Source organism: Hippocampus guttulatus, chromosome 3 (assembly GCF_054856545.1).
Source record: "Hippocampus guttulatus isolate MCC_2025c chromosome 3, RoL_Hgut_1.0, whole genome shotgun sequence".
NCBI lineage: Eukaryota > Metazoa > Chordata > Actinopteri > Syngnathiformes > Syngnathidae > Hippocampus > Hippocampus guttulatus.
Window position 1 is genome coordinate 23,492,231 of NC_141263.1, and position 25,240 is coordinate 23,517,470.

Below are 25,240 nucleotides of genomic sequence, written 5' to 3' on the forward strand. Positions count from 1 at the left end.
CAAAAAAAAAGTCAATTCTGGACACAGATATGGAAATAGGTTGGGGGATAAATTCGGTGGGCTATATTAGCGATGTAGAAGGCGTCACCTGGGACCCCAGGTGGTCCTGGAGGTCCAGGTAGACCAGGACGGCATAATCTCTCAGAACTTTTTCCCAGCTTCCTGAGAGGTGGAGGTTTGTCACTGCGACTGGCCAGGAGCTCACTAACCTGCAAGTACAGCAAGCATAACCGGATTAACAAAACAACTATAAACTACAACCAGCATGAGACCTCCACCAAGGCTACCTGCGAACTGGCCAACCGCAGTTTTATTTGCAACAGATTGCTTTTCATGTTGATGAAGTCCTGGCAGGTAAACGAGCAGGTATCCGCGCTCATTAGCGTGTCCGACTTCCCCGATGAGCTCACTGGAAACCAGCACAACACATTTTCAATAAAATGAAACAATCACTTATTGGTGCTTTAATGAAGTCATACACAGCTTGGTCACATTGTTCTATAATTGATGCTTTGCCGTAATTATAATGCCCACTATAAAGATCATGTCATATTTATTCGCACAAGATCAACGCTCGTGTCATCAGGTCTGCTTCGGTGGACCCGCCGAGTCCAAAAGAAATTTCCACACAGTTGCTTTAAATCCAACACATCTGCGTTGACAAATGAGCACCACACTGTGATCCCTCACCCACCCACATCCCATAATATATGATGAATTCCTCGTACGACATGTTGCCGCGCCTTTGGCAAGCCACACACAATGCGTTGATTTATAGCTGCACTTCACGCTTCGGAGTTACAACATCAAAACATACAGCTGCTTCACTGCTGGATATAAATATATAGAATTACTACATGTCTACTGCACATGCACCAGCATTTTATATCTTGATAGCGCAAAAATGTATTTCACATGCAGGACGTGCACCTGCCATCAATGAAGTCCACATGCGTGTTTTGTTTAAATTATGCAGCCCATTTTATATACTCACACACAAGTAAAGTAGTCATATATAGGGCAAGCCATCATATTTGGTAATTGCAAAAAAAAAATCAAATTAAAATGATGCAACTAAAAGTATTTCCCACTTGGTTGTTGAATCCTCACAAAAAAAAAAATAAAATAAAAAATCCAATGTTATACCATGATGTTAGAAGCCTGAAATGTCTTAGCATCTTACGGTTGTACAAAGCGATGCAGGAACGCTGGTCGGGAGCCAGAATGTATCCACTGTGACATCGACACAGGAAGCTGCCGCCCGTGTTAACGCACTCGTGCTCGCACACGCCGCCGCTCGACTCCTCACACTCGTCGATGTCTGCGCAAAAGGGGGAGAGAAAAAAAGGACATTGTAATATTTAATTGGAACCACCAATTCAACAGTAGTCTGTAAAATAAAAAGCAGCAGCAGATTCCATTCTACTCATAAAAGTTGTTTTCCTTTTCCTTCCCCCCCCCCCCCCCATTTTTAATATCTATCAAGCAACAAATGACCACACTTAAGTGTGAGCTGACCCCAACACCGCCCCAAAAACCACAAACCAGCCAAAACATATAATGTCAGATACGCTTTATTTGTATATGACTAGCCTGGCACAAAAAATTCGGCCGTAGCATTTTGACCAGCACGTGCTTGTCTATTTGCTCCCAAATCCCTCTGTAACTGAAAAGGCATTGTTTGTCATAGCATCCATAGTCAAGGTTTCATGAAAAACAATGCAATCCGCGTTGTTTGCTTGCTATGGTGTGAAAATATGAAAATACGCAGCTCTGCCACTGATGTTGATTGGTCCGCTTTAATGCCTTTATTGCAGAGATGTCAAATATACGGCCCGCGGGCCGGAACCGGCCCCCAAGAAGGTTCGATCCGGCCCGCGGGATCATTTAAAAGTGAAAAAATGCATTAAAGACACAGAATTAATATTTTAAATAAAATGCAATTCGTGGATTGTACGCTAGGGGGCACACTGTTTTGATTACAGTCGAAGACAACATTGTTTTGATCGGGGAAGAAAACAACAGTCTCAGTCTGTCACCGAGATAGACCCAACGCAGCAAATGATATGAAAGCGCCAATCAATGCTTCTTGAGACCAAAACAAAGGAAAGAGATGATATTTTGGTCATTCATAGCACAGTATGGTATATGTGTATAGGGTATATGTTAATGGTTCGGCCCACTTGACATCTACAGAGTCCGTACGTGGCCCACAATGTGAAATGAGTTTGACACCCCTGCTTTATTGTAAATAGATTCATGGGCTATTTCCTTGAAACCGTGGGGTGGTCTTTCGGGGTAAAATTAAGGGGAATTATCATGAAATAGCACCAGATCAGCCCCAAGGGATGCCGGCCCACCGGACATCTTCCTTCTCAGGTTTACACAGAGGCATTGTAGCGCAACTGACCAAGACAATATGGAGACTTGTGGTTGCGATGTCTCTCCCGGTCGAAGCGATAGCCCGGGTAGCACGTGCACACGACACGTCCGAAGTTGTCGGTGCACTGTTGCTCGCACGGCGACTCGGCACACACGTCCACGCCTGTGCAGAAAAAAAAAAAAAGACATCGGGGGAGCTGTTAAAAATGACGGAACAGACAGGACTTACAAGTGGGTGAGTATTTTTGGACCCAAGATACATTTTATTATCATGGTGGAATTTGAGCAGAGGTGGCCAGCATCCTGAGGACAAAAAAAACAAAACAAAACAAAAAACCTAACATACAGTAGGCCATTATTTTATAGCAAGGTAACGTGTATTATTTAATATTTGTTTGTTTATTTATTTTCTCAATACAATTTTTTTTTTTTTACTGTATTTACTGTCAATTCTGCAACTCTTTCATAGTGGAACTCCAGTGGGGAAAAAGACACTGTTGGTCTTGTTTTATTCTTTATCTGTGGTTCAATGTATTTACTGTCAGTCAATCCCTTCTTAAGAATGCAAGAAAATACCCGATGATTGATGATACTGTATATTCCATATGAAGCACAACAATGAAGCACAAATGCGAGTTCAACCGCCAAGGCCGCTTTGTTGTGGGCGCCAGCAGTGAGCTTATTTGGCTCACGTCATCCTTCCAAAGTGACAAAAAGCCAATGATGTGGAATCCTTTGGAGCGCCGCACAAAGCAATATGGCCTGCAGACCTTGTTTTGGCGCAGGATGTTTCCCAGCAATAAAGGCCGAGGAATGGGAAGATGACATGGGAGCATGGGAATCACAATGCTTGAGTGTGTGTGTGTGTGTGTGTGACAGAGAGAGAGAGAGAGAGAGAAAGAGAGAGAGATAAGAAAAAACTTTGAAAAAGTGTGTTTTACCTACTTTCAGGTATGCACTGGCCCATCACGAACCGGAAGCCGTCACAGCATTTTCTCCTGAGAAGAGAAAAAAAAGGTTTGAGTATTGATATCGTCATATCAAGACACAGCTTGTCAAATAACCATTAATGGCGGCGGAGTGGTTAGCAAATCTGCCTCACACTTCTGACGTTGTGGGCTTAAATCCTCGGTCATATTGCCTTAAGTAGAAATATTGGGAACATTTTTCAAAGCTAATAAATCTGGATTATTACTAGGAAAAAAATGGCAACTTGTTCCCGCCCTTTTCAGTGTGGTCCCGAAATCCTTTTGTACAACGCTGATGGTGCAAATGCTTGAAAAACGTCTGCTGCGCTTCTAAAAATATCCATCCATTTTAATTCATTTATGGAAGCCATGACGCCCAAAGAGTGATTTAGAGCATTTGTCACATGTGGCCCAACATATGTTACGCACATCACAAGAGGAAATGACTCAAGCGGCGTCACCCCACAACAAATATCACACACGAGGGCAGGAAACGCGTGAGAGTGTGAATTAGTGCGAGAAGTCAAGTTGCCTTTTATTAATCTGCAACCTCCATGCAACGTCACTCTAAATCACCCCACTCCCCAGAGTGAAGAGTCCCCCCATAAACCGCCGAGACAGGCCTGAACTGATGAGAACCAGATGATTGGGTCGCTTCAATCCTAAACCGAGGTGGAGACAGGTGGGTGAAAGTTAAGATGAAAATTGTCACTACTTCATTGAGTCCGTCGACAAATCAGTCGTTGGAGGTAATGACTTGCAGATGGGAGCCGGGTCCTGCGGGAGAAACTCATACCTTTTACGCCGCTCAGATTAAAACCAGCGCAAGGTTACGTGACGTGAAGATTCCAGTCGGTGTGATTCTGATGTTACAAGCCACGTAAAATCAGGCCGAAAGTGCTCTTTATTACGGATGACATCACTTCTAGGAGACACGCGTGCTGTGAGGCCAAGGCAGGACTCTTTTCAACATCCTAAAATAGCAAAATACTACTTTTTGGGGGGTTAAGAAATCATTGCAGAACACCTTAAAAGGGGTTTATAATGTCAAAGCAACATTTTAGTAGATTGCACACATACATTATCGTTGGTCCTCTAGAGTCGTGGTCCCCAACCACCGGTACCAGTCCACGGCCCGTTTGGTACTGGGCCGCACAGAAAGATCCCTCCCCAAACCGTTTAGTTATTTATATACAGTATAGTGATACTTCATTTCTCGCAGCTAATGGGGACCGGGACCCTGCTGTGATAAGTGAAAGACCGCGAAGCAGGGTTGGCTCCACCACTAGCAATTTTGGTGTAAGTGTATGTGGGTAATAGCATGTTTAAAATATTCATTCATTCGTTCATTCATTTTCCGATCCGCTTATCCTCACAGCATGAGCTGTTTATCCGCTAATAACGAGCCGTCAGCCACCGGACGAAAGCAGTAATCAATCGTGTCGTCTTTTGATCGTGCACATTTGCAAGTAGCAATGATGTCAACGCCGTATGTAGGTTACTCCATCATTATCTTTGCTGTCAGTAGTAATACTGCCCATCACCTAGTTGCTCCGCCCATGACCTGGCAGCTACGTTGGTTGAAGATCCACCATTTTCAAGTGACGGTCAAAAAACTCGATCAAATCAAAGCCAAACGCTAAACACACCGATGAGCTCAACAAACTATACCGAATGAAGTGTCCAAAAAGGTACACGTACAGAATCACTTTTTCTTGCTTTTGTGATAAAGCGGCGCATGAACGATGATCTGCGGGACAACGGTGTACGTAGTCAGCCGGCAGCCTGTCGGCCAGCAGTTCTGCATCAATGTCTGCAACGTGTCCCGTGGGGGCTCCTGGCGCAGAGCGCGGAGGAAGCCGTGGTGTCTGGACGAGCAGATGAGGGCAGCAGGAGAGCTGACCCGTGTGTTTTTGTTTTGCTGTGTGAAAGTATGTCGGGTAGACAGGAAACAGGCCTCCAGAACACACTGACGAGCGCGCACGTGTTTGTGTGCACGTGCACGCGTGTGTCTTCACGTTTGATGGGTTTGTGGATGAACCGTCTTCTTTCTAGGATTTCTGGCATCATTCCTACAACGACCTCCAGACGCTTATCCCGCGCAGGATTCGCGGTCCCTATACCACAGCGCGTTTAACCTCCACTCCCACCCCAACTTGACGTTCTTTCTCTCATTGGTGCTTATTTGACAAGATTGCTTAATGGAGTGCTAATGCCTGCTTCTGGTTACGGTCAACTTGGAACTGTCAACGCCGGATCTTGACATTGTCAACCGCCTTGAGCAGGGTTTACCATCTGGTCTTAAGGACTTCCAGTTGGTCCTCGAAACTTGGGTTTCTGCACACCCTTTTGGGACGAGAGCAGATTGTCCATACGTCCCTCTCAAGATACAGTCTGCTTCGCTGGTTCTCAAAATGGCCTCCGAGAGCTTTCGCTTGTGCCTCTTAAATCTAATTATTAAATTGGGCTTGGGCGGCCCGATGGTTGAGTGGTTAGCACGTCGACCTCACAGTGCAGAGATCGTGGGTTCGATCCCGTCTCCGGCCTTCCTGTGTGGAATTTGCATGCTCTCCCCGGGCCTGCGTGGGTTTTCTCCGGGTACTCCGGTTTCCTCCCACATTCCAAAAACATGCATGGCAGGGTGATTAAACACTCTAAAGTGTTCCACGGTGTGAGTGTGAGCACGGATGTTTGTTCGTCTCTGTGTGCCCTGCGATTGGCTGGCAACTGGTTCAGGGTGTCCCCCGCATACTGCCCAAAGAAATCTGGGCTAGGCTCCAGCAACCCTTTTGAGGTTAAAAGCAGATCGGAAAATGGATGGATAGATTGGATTGTTTTTACAGTGGGTCTTTTCTTTATGACGGAACAAAGTTTTCAACTATTTCGCACAAAATGCATGATCATCCATATTCCACGCTCCTTAGCCTATTTAGAGTCATGACTGGACGCGTAGCTTAGGAAGAGCTGAAAATCATGACTTTTCTACCAGATATAATGTCCATGTTTTGTAACACAGGGCTGCCCATTACAGCAAAGACATACTTGAATTGTGAATCTTTCAGCCGACATTGTTAAGTGTTCCAGGTCCAGCTCTGCAACCCGTCTCCTGAAGTGGTGCTCTGCTGCTTTTGGCACCAAAAACTCAGAATGATGGCAGCATTGAAGGTTCGAGATGAGATGTTCAAGACCCCCGTCCACACTGGCCCCCATCCAACACCCGCATGAAAGGTCAGTTTAGTCTGTAGACAATCACACCCCCTCCGATGCATCCATCACCAAGAGGGATTTGTGCTCCTTGTTCGTTGAACGATCTCAAATCCTCCCTATCGCTCCCCCGACAGCTGGCGTGATGTGTTGCTGGGAACAGGCAGCAGATCACTTTGAGTCACGTAATGCCTCGTTTATTCTAAAGGTAGCCTATCTCACATGGTATGTAAAAAATTTTTTAAAAAAAAACACAGTGAGGAGCAAGAGTGAGAGACTTGATTCAACCCTGATTGAAAGTTAGTGGGGACTTGAAGGGAGCAATATCGAAAAGTTTGAACAATATCTGGTGTTCTCATTCTTGTATTTGCCCCAAAAAATCCTCATGGTTAATTTGAATGCACAACGCCATGTTGGACGGTAGCCGACGGGTTAGCACGTTGGCCTCACAGTGCGGAGGTGTAGGATTCGATTCAAGCCTTCTGGTGTGGAGTTTGCATGTCCTCCCCGTGCCTGCGTGGGTGTTCTCCGGGTACATCGGTCTCCTCCCACATTCCAAAAACATGCATGATAGGTTCACGGAACACTCTAAATTGTCCCTAGGTGTTATTTATCAATACGTGCCCTGCGATTGGGGTATCAACTATCACATACGATTTTATGACAATAGTATATAATAGTATCATTTTCCTGTGCCATCTAATGCACTGTGCAGTATTGGGACACATTGAATGTAATTCCCCCCCCCCCCCCCCCAGCCTTCCTTTCAACCAGCCTGTACAGAATCCTCATTTACCGAACATCAGCATTTTGTTATGTTCACATCAGCAGATGTGGGCAAATGGCGTGTTATTTCCCAATTTCTGGCATTGGTGAAAACCAATTGATGAAATATCGGTGCAATATTTATACATTCTTACAGTCGTGTTGACAATGTTGAGTGTGCGGTCATTGGTTTTCGTGCACAACAAGCTCCAGATGCTGCGAGTTCGGATCAAGAAACTCTTGATTTTCAGTGTAGAAAAATCTTTGCCAATGTGTGTGTGTGTGTGTGTGTGTGTGTGTGTGTGTGTGTGTGTGTGTGTGTGTGTGTGTGCTGTCGTGGTTGTGTTAGCTCAACAGGCCTTGCCGATTCCCTTATAAAGATGGATTGCACTGTCAGATTTTGTAATTCAAATATTAAAGTGTGTTTTATAGACGACGGGTCTATATATACTTTTCCCCCCCATCTCGTGGGACCATTTTTTAAATATTTGGATCTGTACCTCCGCCAGAGAGGATTTGTTTCCCTTGGATTTACATTCTTCTTACCAAACGTTTCTCCATATTTTTTTTTGTCTCTCCATATTTCTTCCAAGGATGTCTCTGTTAAATCGATGCAGAACAATTTTGTCAAAATTAAACTAAATGAAAAAGAAACAAAAAGCAAGTTGTAGGCTTTTTTTTAATGTCATGTTGCCAGAGCAATTTGTTTTTCCGAGTATGATTCAGTATGTCGAGTATATTAGAGTGTGCATTTATCAATGAGGGTTTAAATCTGTAATCTTCATGCAGTATACTTACCAAACGCCAGAAAAAAATACGTCAAAAGGAGAAAGGTCTGGCGAACAAGGGCACCACTCCAATCTCCCAGACTTTGTATTTTTTTTTAATGTATGGTGAAAATTAAGTCTTCAAAAAAATTTTTTTAATTGTATTGTGTTTTCATTTTTCTTTCTTTTTAATTGTCATTGCTAGTTTTTTGGTCATTGTAGATGCAATTTGTCACATGTCTTGCACATTTGCTACAATTTTAGTTTAGACAATTGAATTCTGTGATAAAATAAACTATATCTGATCTTATATCTGATCCGTTTATCCTCACGAGGGTCGCGGGCGTACTGGAGCCTATCCCAGCTGTCTTCGGGCGGTAGGCTGGGTACACCCTGAACTGGTCGCCAGCTAATCGTAGGGCACACATGGACAACACGCACACAATTTTTTTCAATTATGTTACGTTTGTGTTCAATACAGCTGTATTTGAAAGAATAACCGATTGTAAAGGACATGTGATTCACTGTATTTTTGTGTCATTTTACAACTCTTATTATTTACAGATGAAAACCAACCAGCAGGTTTTATGAGGCAGTTTCCCACAGCAGCGTGTTGCAGCTTCTTTGGTGTTGCTTCCTAATTACAGACCGCGCAAGACCTCGTCTTGTGTGAAGGCGTTACACGCCAAGACCTCCTCCAAGGCCTCCTTCTGGCTGTTTATTTGCCCTGCCAGCCCACCGCGCATTTCCAGGACGTCGGCCTCCGGGGAGACATCAGAGTTTCGCCTCACAGAGGAAGCTTTGACAAGAGCGAGTCGAGCAGGAGGTCCTGATGGGCTTCCGCCGCCAAACACGTTTGACCCGCACTTCCTGGTTCACTTCCCATGTGATGCCTCGCCTCGCTTCCGGCACCGGTGTCACCTGTCTATCACATTCCCATCTTCCTTAAACCAGATCCCAGGTGTCTTCGTCACACCTCTATGGTACAATTTGGGTAAAATATAACAAGAACCAAGAATTATTGCACACTTTTTACCCTATTTTTCTTGTCTCTCAGAAATGGGCCTTGCATATGAGTCAATGATCACCCAACTCCTCAGCAGGTAGGGTGTTGCAGCAAGGAAAGCGGCTACTTGTTCTCAAGCAACACACAGTCTGAAGAGAACAGTGATAAAATATTTTCAGTGGGAGATGCCATACTTCACTCACTTCACTTTTCAAGTAAGTGGATTTGCGCATGTGGTGCATGCAACGGACAAACAGCCTCGCAATACGTCCCCCCAAATTGTGGAATACTGTGCACTTCAGTTTGAGCTTTGAACGGCCTCTCTACTTTGGATTTTTATTTTTGTTTGGTGGTTTGTATTAACTGTAATCTTTTGTGCTTCTGTATATTTGATAGAGGGTGCCACAAAAGTCACTATGCACTTCCTTTGTTTCGACAGTATTTCATTTCAGGTATAATTGGGAGAGAAATACTTCTTGCCAGACTGCAATTTTGCAATGTTGCTCCAATGTCAATTGCTTTGCCGTGGGCAAAGGAATGATATCCTGACACAAACTGCTCAGCCAAGCTGTCAAATGTTAAATCATGCCTCAAAAAAAAAAAATTGTCAAAGGATTTTTCAGACACCCTGTATTGTTATATAAAGCTTTTGAATCCTCTCGGTGAAAAGATCTACATGAAAAACAGTTACGAGTACAAAAGAAGACGGTGAAAGCTTGGATTGTATTTTCACTGATGGAGGCATCACTTCATCACCAGCCCGCCAGAATTCGAATGCTGAATTTCAGGAGTGTGAGGCCAATGTGCCCTTGGCTGATATACTGCCCACAGTGGACATTCGGATGAAGGGGAAAAAAAAAGAAATCAGCAAAAGCATGCACTGTACTTCCACAGGATTACACTTATCGATTAGTGTAGCAGATCCATGCATGTGGCGCATGCAGCAGAGATCACCTGAAGAAAAAAAAAACCAAAGCCCCCATAAAAGCAGCCAAATTTGAAGTGAGAAGTGGCGAGAATGAGTGAGTGGGACTTCCTCGGAGATGATGAGCATTTGGAATGTGCGCCTGACCCCACAGAGGGCTTGGTGTCACCGCAAGAATTTGGCATCGGTGACCCTCTGAGCATCTTACTATCACACACACACACACACACACACACATGATGGTCTTTGTCTGCTGGGAATTGCTGTGTTGACATCGTACCTTGACAGACAAGCGTGCTCACATGGAAACATGTGTGTGTGGGGGGGGGGGGGGGGGGGGATACACAAAACAAGCTACAATTTCCCCCAAGGGAATTCACTTAACACATTGAAACACTCTCAAACTCCACTTAAACACTCTTACACTAGTGAAGCCCGCTCTCACACACGAGTGAAACACTCACATTTATGAAACGCTCAAGCACACACACACACACTCACACACAATTGCCCACACGTGAAGCACTCATACCAAGTAAAAGTAACAGGTACCCATCTGTGGTGGTGTTAGTAATAAAAACACACCAAAAAAGCAAAACAAAAATGTTGAAGTCAAGAAATGAAGGCTCATGACATTTGCTAATGTTAGCATGTCCGCTTATTTTGCCTTTACAAACATATTGATTCAAATGTTATAGAAATTTTATGTAAGAGTAGACAGAGCGTAACAAGAAGCGGGGGGTTGCAGCTAAATGGAGACTGTGGAGAGAAAACTGAAGGCAGGGAGAAAATGTAACGCTGCAGCAAAGCAGAGACTGTGGGCCATGACACTTCAGCGACAGGCTAAGCTAATGTGTAATATTTGAAGCCACGCATTCTCAAATTCTAGCACAGTGTGTGCACTTGTGTTACACGACACTTTGAGACGAGTGCCCCAATTTGCTTGCAAAAGGCAAACAATAGAATGGCAGCAGCGTAGTTACAGTGTGTTTTATTGGCCTGCTGATTTGTTGTGTTGATGGATACACACTGACAGCCTGAACACAGCTAATGAAGACCACATTGTTTAAAAAAAAAAGGCGGCTACGGTGGTTTCCCAGAGGGGTGTTCAGGTGCACACTAATCAGAAAAAGATGACTGTTGTTTTTGTGTGTGTGTGTGTTGTTGGGGGTCACACTCCTCTAGTCTACAACGCCTACCAAGACAAATATTCCATTAAAGACAGAAAATTCAACACAAAGGGCCCTGTCAAAAGATCTGGAGAATGGTCGGGAGGAAGGAGGAATCCATTCAAGAGAAATCAAGCAAGTGTGAGAAAAATGATTTGGGACCTCATCGACAAAGACCAGTGTGGAAAAAAGAACGTTGCACACCCAAATGAACAACCCCTCATTTGAATCAGGTGTGTTAGGGCTAAGGACCGGACCTGGAGACCCCGTGGTCTAGAATAGGATATTATATCCATAAAACTAATGCTAAATCTAAAACAAAGCAATCCAAAAACTAAAAACGAATACAGACTCGTAAACCCATTCTAAAAAAACAAACGAAAACAAACTGAAGTTTAATAACAAAAGCCAAAAAAAAAAACCAAAAAACATTATAATGAAAAATCCAAAGCTCTCGTAACCTTGTGATGAACAAAGGGCCCATTAAGAAACAAGAGACAAGCGGATACACACAAAGTAGGTGACGTGTCGGCTTTGGGAATGCAAGAATGAAAGTAGTCTGGAAGCATGAGGGATTTCTTCATCCAGATGAAACAAAGATACTCGCCGTTGGTGGAGGGGGGTTGGTGGGGGGTGGGGGGGGGGTTGTCCAATCCAACAAACGGAACGGCAGCCTGACACAACAAATCTCTTGAATGCTGTCAATGTTTCATTTTATTTCACTTTCGTTGGCTTTGTTTTCGGATTTCTGCACCAGACGTTGATGACGGCATCCCCCCAGAGTTTTGAGTTGCTTCTCTTTTACTTCCCCTCGTCTCGTTCCACCTTCGCCATTAATCTGTCACTCATCGTCTACTTTTTATTTGCATTCCTGTGCCACAAAATGACAAAACGGAAGATGGTGCATGGATTTAAAAATTTGCCATAAAAAAACTTTTGGGGTGGGGAGAGAAAGTGCGCCAACTTAGTTGCGATGATGAAGGTGATGAAGGTGTGGCTACAATTGTTTCCAATACAGTTTTTCATGATTGCAAACATTTCTTGAAACGTCCACCCTTTCTTATTGTCCACCACCTCTCACGCCAACTCCTCTGCCTCTCTGTGAGTTTCTGTTCACTGTGGACAGAAGCACGTGTGTCACCTGTGCACGCTGAGATGGATTTCATCCTACCCCATCCCGTCTCTGACATCATTGACATGAACACGCAAGATCGTAAACAAGCTGACCTTAGCCGCGGCTGCTATTTGTCCTTGGAAGCAGTCCTAGATGAAAGAGGAAAGAATCCAAGTGTCCTTTTGTCAGTGGATCAGAGACATCATGCTCAAATTGTGCACACGTCTGCTACAAGCCAAGTTTGGAAGTAAACAAGAAGCTGTAGCGTCCATTGATGAAAAAAGAGATTGGTTCACTTCTCCTATCCCATGTAAATCCGTTTCAATTCCAAGCGGCGACTCTCAATTCCAAATACGCATCCACGCTCAGCGCCGACACTCCTCTCTCCTCATCCTCGGCTCCACAAGCCATCCATCCAACCGCACCAGCGCAGACTGTCCAACAGCGCCAACATCTCCGCCAAACAAAATGGGTCTGTGAAAAACGCTGCCCATAACAGGCGCAAAAAAGCAGCACGTTGGGGCTAACCGGCAGTGACAGTCGAATAGCGCCGACATTCCTCCCAATGAAAATCAGTGATGGTACACACGTGTTGCCGAGAGGGCGTAAGCACCAAGCACAGATTCTTCTCTTTTTTACGACTGTCATGGATAAAAACGCTGAAAACAGTCCACATCGGGTCCACACGAAGTAACAACAAACAACAAAGGACAAAAAGCAACAAAACAAATGCAAAACACAAACTGTTTCGCGGTTTGATGTCGTATGTTTGGGATGTTTGGAATGTGAAAATGGAAAACGATCCTGCTGGTTGTGCGCAGTGTGTTTTAGAAGAATAATTGAAACAGATTGTATGCATAAAGATAATTTTAATTCATTAAATGCCAAAAATAACTTCTAAAGTCCATTGGAATCAAACCATTCACCGCCAAGTTTGTGTTATGTTGTTTGGTTTTTTTTTTTCCTTTGGGGACTGATTTGCGTCTGATGCCCCCCCCCCCCCACCCCCTTTAAATTACCAGCAGCTGAGGAGTTGTAATGAGCCAATCCACCATCAGACAGTAGCGACACACCATTTTGGATCGAAAACGCCCTCTGTTTGCCAACTGTTTACAGTGCGGGGAGGGGGGTGGGGGGGGGCTTTGTTTCTTATTTGTTATGAGAACAGAGGGAATGAGCTAACTCAAAGGTTTGGAGATGAACTTTACTGACTCTTTCATTTTCTGAACTGCTTATCCGTGTGCGGGTCGCGGGTGTGAAATCTTTCATTCGTCATTCTGCATCCAGTTGGCCTGTCACTCATCGCTGGTCTTCATGTCATTTTATCTTTTCTGTTTACGCTTCAAATGTCTTGTTCGCCTGTCTTGCCCCCAGCGCGGTTTGCTGAGCTGGACAACTCATTAGCTCTGTTTGTTTACATTCTAATCTACCGTGGAGACCCCCCCTCCCCCCCCCCCACTAGACCTTCTGCAAAGCCTCATTACAATTGCTCTCATTTTGCTACTAGACATGAATGGACGCCGATGTGTGCGTGTTTACGAGCTCAGAGTGGAAGTGAAAGCCAAGTGTAACGCCATAAAACAAAGGAGGCGAGTAAAGGGGGGTCGGGTGTCTTCTGTGTGGAATCATCCCACTTTATCGGCGTGATAAAAAGCAAACACATACACACACTTGGTGCATTTGTCACGGTCTCCCTTAGTGATGCCCTAAAGTTCAGTGACGCGTCACTTTTATGAACAAGAATATCTGTTATGAATTTGGGAGCAGTTTTCATCTTGCCTCTGTGACTTTACAGGGATCATTTCAAGACCGGAGAATCCAAGATGTGACATTACTTTAAATAGTGGAAATGTCTGACTTTTATATGGTTTGTCTAAGAGCCTTCTAATACAAACTCCAAAGCCGAAAAATTCCCAGGTCACATTTACTGTTCCGTGTCGAAGAGCAACTCAAACTAAGGCAGAAATATGCCGTCTTTCACGACCAGTCTGAGAGACGATTCTGATATTATACCACAAAGGTAGGAATTGACATGAAAAAAAAGGTAAGAATCATACATGGATTTAACAGACAGCATAAAAGGGGCTACTGCTACGAAATCCAAAGACAGATTTTGGGGTCGACTTTGTTTCCCCAATTATGTGTCAGTGCAGTTTTAAATCGTTGACCCGAAAAAAAAAAACGGTAGACGAAAACATTTTTACAGGCATTGTAAAAGGGTCGTCTGATACTACCTCCCAAGGCGGAAGGCCAATTCACAACCCCACCAAACACACACACACACACACACACACACATACACACACACACGTAGGTAGAAATAAGCACAATTTATAGGCAATGTCAACGTGACTTCTGATATGACATCCAAAGGCAGAATAATGCCAGGTTGGTTCCGTGGTGGTGCCGCTTACATAGAGAAGCAACCCCCAAAAGGGAAGAAAAAGGCAACTTTTAAGGGTCAGTGTAAAGTGGCCAGTGATACCACCTCCAAAGGTAGACAGATCAAGTAAAATGTATTCCAGCTTTCCGTGTCAGTGAAATTTCTTCAGAAAAATGACCTAGAAAAGGCAAAAACTTAAAGCCGGTGAAAAAAAAATGACTTTTGACACTCTAAATCATCAATCAGATGATTCTGATTCTGATTCTAAAGGCAGGAAAATGCCAGGTCAAATATACCCCCCCCTCCCCCGCCATTCCATATCAGTGCAGTTTATATAGAACAGTGACAAATGATGTGAGGTATTCGCTGATCTTCTGTCTATAAAGCTTGAATTTCAGTACAATATAATTTCATTCACATAACGTGCAACAACTGCTCACTCTTTTCACCCATTTTGTTTATTGTTCTCATGTACATTTCGGTACTTCTACAAAATAGATGAAATAAGACAGAATATAGATCATGTTTTCCTACTATCCTTATTTTGATTCATTTTAATGCCTTGGCAAGCAACATTTGTATATGTAGGCACCAAGGGGTAGCGTCCTCAGATATTCTTGTATTGTAAACAATCAGAACAAAGGCGATTCTGATTCTGATTCTGAAAGTGGTTTCTGATACTACCTCGAAATAAAAAAAATTCAAAAAATACAAATGCTGGGACCTTTCATTTTTGGTCATAATTTCTCAGTGGATAATGCAGGAATCTTGGCTGCATGGTGGGTAAGCGGCATGTCAGTTTTCTCCAGGTTTAGCTGCTTCCTCCCACACTCCAAAAATACGCACGTTAGGTTCATTGTTGGCACTTAATTGTCCATACAGTAAGTGTGGATGTGAGTGTGAATGGTAGTTAGGCTTAAGGCCCCTGCGACAACTGGCTACTAGTATATCCACTATGGATCGAAAGTGCATAAATCCATTCAAACGTCAGAGGTTTTATACTTTGGCACTGAACCAAACAACTCTAATTCAACCTTGGCGGATGTCTTGGAGCCACTCTGGTTTTGTTTTCCCTGCGTGTTATTGATGGGGACTAAAGTCAAGAGGGCATGTATACTTTGCCTGCAGCCCTCGACACTTCATCCCAAAGGACGAGATTTACGCCTGACCGACAACCTCTGATGACCTCATCTGCTTAGCGCAAGTGTGACACTTGCGAAGCTCACCGTTTACCCCACCTGACCCGACGTTAACGCCGCGGCTACTAGGACGTCTGGATTGTGTTTCTGTCCTGACACATCAGAGCGCTAGGGGACAGGAAGTTGTGGAACTGGAGATAAAGTATCGGTGCCCACTTTGTCCCCGTCTCTGAGGAACATTTGAGGTTAGCCACCACTAACCACCCAAAAAAAAAAAAAAAAGAGTCATTCACAAGACATGAAAAATGCTTGTTTCTACATAACAAACCACCTGAAAATGACCTATTCAGCATTTTTCCTACAGTTTAAAACTGTCTTATAATCGGGATGGTTACTCAAGTTGTTACTTTTTTGATACGGACCAATTTGGGTCTGTCCTTCTGAGCACGGATTCCACCAAAATACACCAAGGATTAAGAATGACATCACACTCGCCATTCTATTTTCCAGCACCTTTGAAAATAGCTACTTTTTAAGAGGTAGTCCTGCCTCATGTAAATGAGCCACTGCAGCAGCCCCAACGCCGTGTATTACTTTCATTACGACAACCAGGGCAGAGCTCGATTATTGTGACGAGACGCATAGCTACTACTTGTTTTCGAGCAGCACTGTGTCTGAAGAGAGAAATACGAGGCCCATAATGACAGTAAAAGCATGGATTGTATTTCCATTGGTGGAGGCAGCACTTCACATGCGTGTCAATGAATGTGACACAAGCAGCAGACATACCCACCTCACCCGAAGCCCACTCCCACGTCGACAGCCAGCAACCACGTCTGCATTTTATCAGAAGCTAACGTGGTCTTCTAGTGAAAATGTGCGCATCCAACAAAACTCAATGCAGCTCTGCTTAGCTTTTGGCATTGACATGATTTCAGACAGGATATTATGGCAATAAACCTGAATTGTGACACAATTTGGCAAACCAGGCTTGCTCACCGACATCATTTTAGAGCTATGCACCTCAAAAAATGTTGAACTTGGTTGTCTAATTTTACACTTGATGGCTGGGTAGCGATTCCTGACAACCACTTTGTATATAATCAATAGAAAAAGGTAAATGTCACCTTTAAATTATTTACCTACTATGGGTTACTAAAACACAAAAGGAGTCCCAATCCAAAATGCACTCAAAGTCTGAAAACTGAGCCAACGATAACAACATTCACCGACCGCATTGGTGTTTCCCAGGGTACTTTACGCACAAAACAATGAGCACGCAAGTGGTCACGATAATAGGTTGTACGGTCACTAAATTAAGAGATAAATGTTTGGAAAAGACCACAATCACCACAGAGATAGCAAAAAGTTTCTTTGTTTTGCTTCAGTTGGGTTTTCTGCTATTTATCACCTCTGCCAAGGCGGGTTTACAGGCAATAGGACAATAAGTCATATATGTGATGAACAATGTGGAAGATCAGTTCAAAGCTAAGCTAAGAACCCAAGCTACCTCGACCACTTGGAACTGATATTCGTTCAAATATAAAACACAATAAAAGACAACAACAAAATGGATGGTAATAAACAACCACAATGCATTCCACACAGCTGTTTCCAATTACTTCCTCAGATATTAACTAACACTCAACATTTGAAGATCGTCCGTCAAGAATGGTGATTGTTCGAGTGCAGAATAGAAGCCAAGTTTTCATCAAACGCTGTGTTCCACCTACATTTGTCAAGGGCCAAGTTAAGCGAAGACAAAGGCGCTTTCATTTCTCTGATGTGGTTTGATGTCGCTGTGAGCGAAAAAAATTAATTGGCAACAACAGTACATCTGGTGTTCGATAAGATAAGACGGTCCGTTTCGCACGTATGAGTACATATGCGGTTAGCTTGTACGCAGTTAGCTTGTACGTGGTTAGCCTGTGCCCAATTAGCTTGTGGGTGGCAGACTTGTATGCAGCTAGCAACACATCTTTTCACAGGAGGTAAATTTGATCAACATGTCCCCTTTAAGCATGCTCAGTTGTCTCAGATGTCATACTGTAGCCTGCTTGATTGTCCCTGTCATGATCGTAGTTTTAAACATTTTTTGGTTTGCACTCCCTGAATCGTGATTACTAGAACAAGACAGACCGCAAACAAGACAAAGGTGCTTTTAGAACCTTTCAGCCCTGTGGTCTGTGAACCATGTTCAGTTTTGACATTTTGACACTTTACATGTGGGAAAGAAAACTGATAGGATCGAAGAGAGGTTGTTTTTGGTCATTTATGAGTGGAAATAGACACGAATGAGAGAAAGTGGACATACTGTATTTGGAGTATTATATGTCATGTTGAGAGAAATATCGGCCTGAGGTTTATGGTATAAAATGAGCCACAGAGAAGAAAGTACATTATTCCTGGGGAAAAAAACAACATTGTCGATAACAATTGCTGACTGCTCATCAAAAATCTTAAACGGCACATGTAAGTAGTTGGATACGCCAACACACACACTCACGCAAGCTCGCAAAGCACATGCACAGCGAGCACAGAATCCTTCCTTTAGGCTGGAAACTCCTGGCAGACATTCCTACACGGACGTGAATGTGAATGAATCTAAAGTATCCCTGATGGCGACACAGTCCAGACTTCACTTGCATGGGAACGCTTCCTGGCCATGTTCATGGGAGGGAAACCCTGCACGGGCGCCCTAATGAGTCAAGACAGGAAGTGGTTGCGGTTAGAGTGTAATGTCAATCTTGCGTCGCCCAAGTCCCGAACAAGAAGAGGCTCTTTAGAGGTCGTTAAGAGATCCAAATGTCTGTTGTTTCTCATCCAAAGCGACTTGTGAGCGCAGTCATTTTAGCTTTCAAGCAACATTAATTAAATGAGCCGAGCGAAGTGGGAAAAAAATTGAGCATGTGGGCAATGAGAGCCCGTCGCGATAAACTTTTAGCCGCTTATTGAACGAGACACGAACTCGAAGACACAAATGGAAATCACTTGCAAGGAGCTGCTCTAGGACACAAACAGACTCCAGCTCCTGAACCTCATTAGGCCACGCCCCTTAAAGGCACACCTCCAACACAGAAATTCTATGTGCTCCCAGTCATTCATAGATGAGGTTTAAAAACTGTGTATGTAAAAGAAGGTTATTTTATGCATACAATTTTGTTCTCATTCATTATTTTATTCTTGGAATTTATTTATCACACCAGCCATCCATTTTCTAGACTCCATATCCTGTTTGGGGATAATTCATAATTTAAATCACTAATTACAAAGTGTACTCTACACATGTAAAATGATTTCTTTCCAAAGTATCCATGCATTTGATTTCTTACCAACACAAATAAAATAGCCAATTTTTAAAAGAGCTATTGAATTAAAAATCAAAACAAAAAGAAAAGTGAATAAACCATTAACCAATTTTAATAAAGGAATGGCTAAATGAATTCATTTTGTTCATTTTACTCATAGTTTATTTAATATTATTCCAAGAGCGACCTTGCTTTCACTGCAACAAGACAGGAGAAGTAAGTGGCAGGTGTTAAACTTAAAACTGCCCCCCTGGCATTCTGACATTCTGCCCTGCCTGCATGTTACGCCTTTCTGAAGTGAAAACTTCCTAGTGTGACTTTTGTACTGTATGTACATTGCATTCATAATAATCAGGCTGAAGAAGTCCTTGTTCTTGTACCTTACTACATCCATAGGTGATAAGTTGCTTATTTGTCCCCCGTACAGAATGTAATCATTATAAAGACTATAAAAATATTTATATCCTATCGTGGAAACAAATTGTCAATTAAATCATTCATTCATTTCCACTAACTCCATCATTATTTGCCATTATTGTCGGCCCTTGACTTCCATGTACAATTTTGTTCCATGTTGTCCTCCATTTTTTTTTATTTGGGCGTGGGGGGTTGTTTTGTTTTGTTTATTCACCTGTTTGTTGCAGCAGCATACTGCCATCACACTTACTCTTCACAGCTGCGAGACGTCCGACTCCACTTCAAACTTAAATCTTAACGTGTTTATGCTGTCTTCAATTACTCCATGTGTGCGGGGTCTACTTTTAGGGTGCGTCATTTCAAACAAAAGCGCTTGTTGTCATGTTGTTCTCTTCAATCGTGAGAGCTTTCCACAGCTGAGAGCATTTAGCCACACATACACACCCAAAAAAAAAAAAATGTAACGTCATCATCCTGACAATTTAAAACATTTGGAGAGAGACTCAACATGCACACTAGTGGCCTATTGCCAAGAACGGGTAATACGAGCGAGAAAAAAAACACAACAATGAGAATGTTAAAAAAATTCGTTGCTGTGAGCAAACCGCAGAAGGTGGGATGTAGTGGTCATTTTGTCAGCGGGTTGCAGGGGCCTTCGATCTTGTTTGACGCTGCGAAAACTCCTTGGGGACAATAACATTGGATTTTGATTTAGGAGATCTGTCAAAACACTTGAGAGTGCCGCAAAGGCGGACATTCGCAGCTCGATAGCATGAGAATCAAGTTCCCTAAAGTGGGGGGATCAAATTAAAATACAAAATACACAAAGGGTGAAGCTTTACGACACACTTTACATCCATACTCTAGTTCAAATCTCACGCTTTTTTGGGGGTGGGCATAAGTTTAAGTACCGTATTTTCCACACTATAAGGCGCTTCAGAGTATAAGGCGCACCTTCAATGAATGGCCTATTTTAAAAGTGTTTTCATCTGGGGGGTGCACCACATTATAAAGTGGATAGAATAGACACTACAATAGTGGCGGCGGTTGCGTTATGCATCCACTAGATGGAGCTACGCTAAAGAGAATACAATACAATACCGGTTTATTTATATAGTGCTTTCACAACCGCTGAAGCTGAAACAACGCGCTTTACAGAACATTTAAAATGCTACATCCAAGAAATCCGAACACTGGTCCATATATGAGGCGCGTCGGATTATAAGGCGCACTGTCGGCTTTTGAGAAAATTGAATGCTTTTAGGTGTGCCGTATAGTGTGGAAAATACGGTACTCTACCGGTAACATTTTCAGTAAAGGTATTCGAACAGTGATTCTCAATTGGGGGTCGGAATCCAAAAGTGGGACGTGGAGCCATTTTGGGTGGGTCTTGGACAAAAAATGTAAAACTTTATCAAGTGTCTTTTGATAGAATGCAGATTTTTATAGATATGTTTTTCAACTCAATGCTGCAGGTGGTGAGATGCCTAACATTGTACCTGCAACAGTAACAATAAAGATCTATCCGAAAATTTCAGACTATAAAACAATTACAGTTACGTTGGTCCGCAGTCTTCATTTTCTCATTTTCTAGAAAAAAATGTAAAAACGGTTGATCTTGCACTCCTAAAAGAAAAGAGATCAGTGCCAATACATACATTTCTTCACGTGCGGTTAAAAACAAAGAGTAAATCAATTTAAACTTTGTTGCTCGCCAAAGGAGCAGCAGCAGCAGCACACAAACAGTGTCCCAGATGAATTCAAGTATGGAGTATTCTTATCATTAAAGATGATCGTACATCATGTGACATTGATTCTGGTAGACTGCAACATGCGGCTAGTCCACAACATCGAGTGTTTTTGATTTACTACGCCCGGTCTGCATTAATTATTGCCATCTCTTTGTATTCCTCCCTTAATACAGTAATCCACTGCTATTCATTTGGGTTACGGACAGAAATTCAATGCAAATAGTAAAAAAAAAAAAAAATAAAAGAATTGTCAAAGTATTCATAAAACAAAGAGAATTGTTCTAGAGATGTCATGCTCAAAACATGCACATGTCTGCCTCAAGCTAAGTTTGAAAGTAAACAAGAAGCTGTAGTGTCCATTGATGAAAAAAAGAGATGGGTTCACTTCTCCTGTTCCATGTAAATCCGCTTCAATTCCAAGCGCCGACTCTCTGGTCCAAATACGCATCCGCGCTCCCCGCCGACTCTCCTCTCTCCTCATCCTCGCTTCCAGCAGCCATCCATCATCCAGCCGCACCAAGACAGACTGTCCAACAGTGCTGACATTACAGGCACAAAATCGCTGTCGATTTCAGGCACAAAAAACAACCCCGGGGGCTGTCAAGTGGCAACACACAAATCTCGCCGACATTCCACCCTCTCAAAATCAGTGCTGGTTCACGGGTACTGCCAAGACCATAAACCATCAAGCCAACTATTCTTCTCCTTCGAGGCATATCATGCCCAAAACACTGAAAACTGTCCACAACGGGTCCACATGAAGGACAACAAACACCATATGACAAAACAAAAGACAAAAACAACAACAACAAAAAAAAAAAAGCAGAACTGCCGCAGAGGGCTGTCAACTACGGCGCCATCTTGAGGTAAATTACTTGATTGATTTTGACTCCAACTTCAGCCGTGTGGAACCACACAGCAGCCGTACCACATGACAGAATGTGTCATGTAATCATCCAAAGTCGAGAGAACTTGTCGGCGACGGTAATGGAAGCGCCATAAGTGGCGCAATTAGCCCGACTGGTTGGACAGCAGCCAGGCCCTCCGCTTCTAAATGCTTAACACGTCAACGGCATTCGCACAGAAAAATACATCCGGCGCTTCGAGCGATGATTGGACTCACCAGGACCGAGTCAAATGCAGTTTAACGGCTTCACTCTACACTCATTTTTTTTTCTCTCTGGAGATATTCCTGAGAATAACTTATGTGAACGTGTTGAGTGGCCTGCTCGTAACCCCGAAACATGTCGCCACCGTTTTGTGTATGTTCTACTGACAAGTGTCTAGTGTTAGCACATCCGAGCACGCATGGTAGGATGTTGCGAAAGCCTTGTAAAAACTATCGAGGCTTCCTATTTGAGCATATTGATTGACAAGTTAACCAAAAAAAAGGCACTGTAATGAAAGGAAAACATTTGAATATCCTGATTTTCCCTTGAAGTTATATTGCCTGTTTAGTGAATGATTTTTTTTTCCTAGCTTCTGATTGGGTCAAATGACCTGATGGTTATGGCTTACAACGCCACCTGCTGTTTCAGAATGCCATCTGCAATCTTTTCCTAAACCCAGCCTTGATATGATTTGAGTATCCTGAGCTGCATGATGGAATAATACTAGTTTGATCAGAGAAGTGACTCATTTAGCGAGTGCCAACAAAATAAATGTAAAAAGTTGTATATTTTAGACCATGAAAAAAGATTAATCTCATTTTTTCTGGTTTGGTTTTTCTTTTTCTACATTGTTCCATTTGGTGTGTGCTCCTGGTTTCAGCCAGTTAAAAAAAGGCCTGTAATGAATCCATATCAACCCATCAGATGTGAGTTCATTTTTTTTAAAAAGGGACAATTTGATCCAAGAGGGGGGAAAAAATAACAAGATGCATCCATCTTCATGTAAAACTGCCTCCCGTGGAGTCGTATGTCTTTCAACGAGCCAAGTAAGCAAACAAGATGCAGTTCGACCGCGACTGTGAGAGCATCCCGACTAAACGCCAGCCAGTTTTTCCTTCAAGGGGAACTTGTCTAAACAATAAAAGGAGCCGCTGACGTGTTCCCCTGGCGTGTGGGAAGATCTATTTGCTCGTCATTCTGACATAAATCTGCATTGAATTCTCGATTCTGCCTATTTTTACACTGCACTGCCAGGAAGAAGTGTGATGAGAACCACAGATCAGGAAACAGAAAAGAATACTGTTCAATGTCAAATACTCGTACACCTATCTAATTTATCGATGTTCAATTTTGAGATAATGGTTATTGTGGTGCTAAATTATTACCACATAGCTATCAGAGGCTAACACATAGCTACGTGGTTAGCAAACAGTTAAAATAATTGCAAAATATGGGCATTTTCATTTTTCGCTTCTTTTTGTCGCTGTTGTTTGTTTAATTTGTCAAGCTAGTGTTAGCTCATCCAACACAGCTAACAAAACCTTTCACTCAATTAAAGAAGGGCTTAATCTTTAGCACACAACTAACTCTGCCTGTCAAACAGGTACATAGTAAGTAAACAGTAAAATTAAACTAAACATTAGCCACCAGTGGCCAATACACAACTGACAAGTTTCACACAACTAGCACATAGTGATTGACCAGAGGCTAGGCAGCTATATGATTAGCAAATAGCTAAAAAAATCGAATACTATGGCCCTTATTTTTAGCAGGCTAGTGGCTAACACACAGCAAATAGAACATTTCACGCAGCTAAAGCAGCATTAGCACACAACAAATATAACCCGTCACAAAGCTACATGGTTAGCAAACAGCGAGTCAGTGGCTAACACACAACTGATAAAGGGCTTTCATACAACTAATGCAGATTGAAACAGGTTACACATACTAAATAATCTTTATAGACTATGTGCAACGTGGGTGGATCATGCCCTCAAAAAGAGGAGTTTGCAGAGTTTTCTGGATTCTTCCTGTGTGAGACGAGGGCAATAAAAGTAACGTATCACATCCTCTGCTGTCAAATATTAAGTGAACAGGAAGTTGGGGAAAAAAATGGACATGATGTTGTCAAACGCATCTTGCAAGTTGCACATGAATTACGATCATATTAATGTCTTCCAAGTGGACTTTTTCAAAGCCACTCTGTATTTGGGCATTTTTGCTTATTTATTTACTTATTTCCATGTTTTGTTTTGTTTTGTTTTTAGTGGGAGTATGTACACTGTTTGGGGGTGGTGGGGAGGAAGGTTCTGAAAATGCTAGCTCAGGATGCTATCGAGAAAAACCCCCAAACAAAACTATCAGGGTACCTTACCTGAAGCAGATGCTGCTCTTCCCTCCAGCTTGGACGCAGGGATACTCCACGGTTATGATTTTATCGTCCGGGCACTTGGCGCTGAGGAATCAAAAAGATTTAGGTAATTTTTTTTCCACATGATGTTCCGAAACAAAATGCATTTGTTCTGGTTATTTAATTGAATTTTGGCCAATGATTGGTTCCAGGAGGCATGTGATGTCCCAAGTATTGGGTTACTTAACGCGTATTAACCACAATGAATATTACATTCAGTACAGAGACCATGTGCTTGTGCCTAATCCTTCTCTGACACAACGGACATTCTCGGCTTTTACAGTGGTTAACTTCTGTTTGCTTTTGTGAAGAAAAAATTTTTTTTTTTTAAATGTCCTTAAAGTTAATAGAGTGTTTTATTCTTTGGAACGTCTTAATATACAATGGTTAACTTAATATACACAGCTGTAGGATTTCATAATGCTGAAAAAGTTGAATTATGTCCTTTTACATTGTTTTCTATGGGAAAAATAGTGGAAAGATCTGCCTAACAACGCAACTTCCAACCTATCAATCTACCCATTGATCAGTCTTTCAAGATATAGTACCTACCCATCCGTTCATCTGCCTCCCTACCGACCTATTCACCGATCCACCTATCATCAACCCACATATCTATCTACCTCTCTATTTATGTACTTA

The 25,240-nt window shown here is 42.7% G+C and overlaps 1 protein-coding gene across 1 annotated transcript in view; it reads right to left on the reverse strand.

Moving 5' to 3' along the window:
- The window catches only part of LOC147207902 (collagen and calcium-binding EGF domain-containing protein 1-like), a 28,853-nt gene that overhangs the window by 2,691 nt on the left and 922 nt on the right, over window positions 1-25,240 (reverse strand). The window contains exons 2-7 of the mRNA XM_086106620.1: window positions 24,563-24,643; window positions 3,328-3,380; window positions 2,411-2,545; window positions 1,184-1,321; window positions 288-409; window positions 89-209 (exon numbers count right to left, since the gene is read on the reverse strand). Of these exons, the coding sequence (XP_085962746.1) occupies window positions 89-209; window positions 288-409; window positions 1,184-1,321; window positions 2,411-2,545; window positions 3,328-3,380; window positions 24,563-24,643 (650 nt within the window). The remainder of the gene's footprint in view (window positions 1-88; window positions 210-287; window positions 410-1,183; window positions 1,322-2,410; window positions 2,546-3,327; window positions 3,381-24,562; window positions 24,644-25,240) is intronic.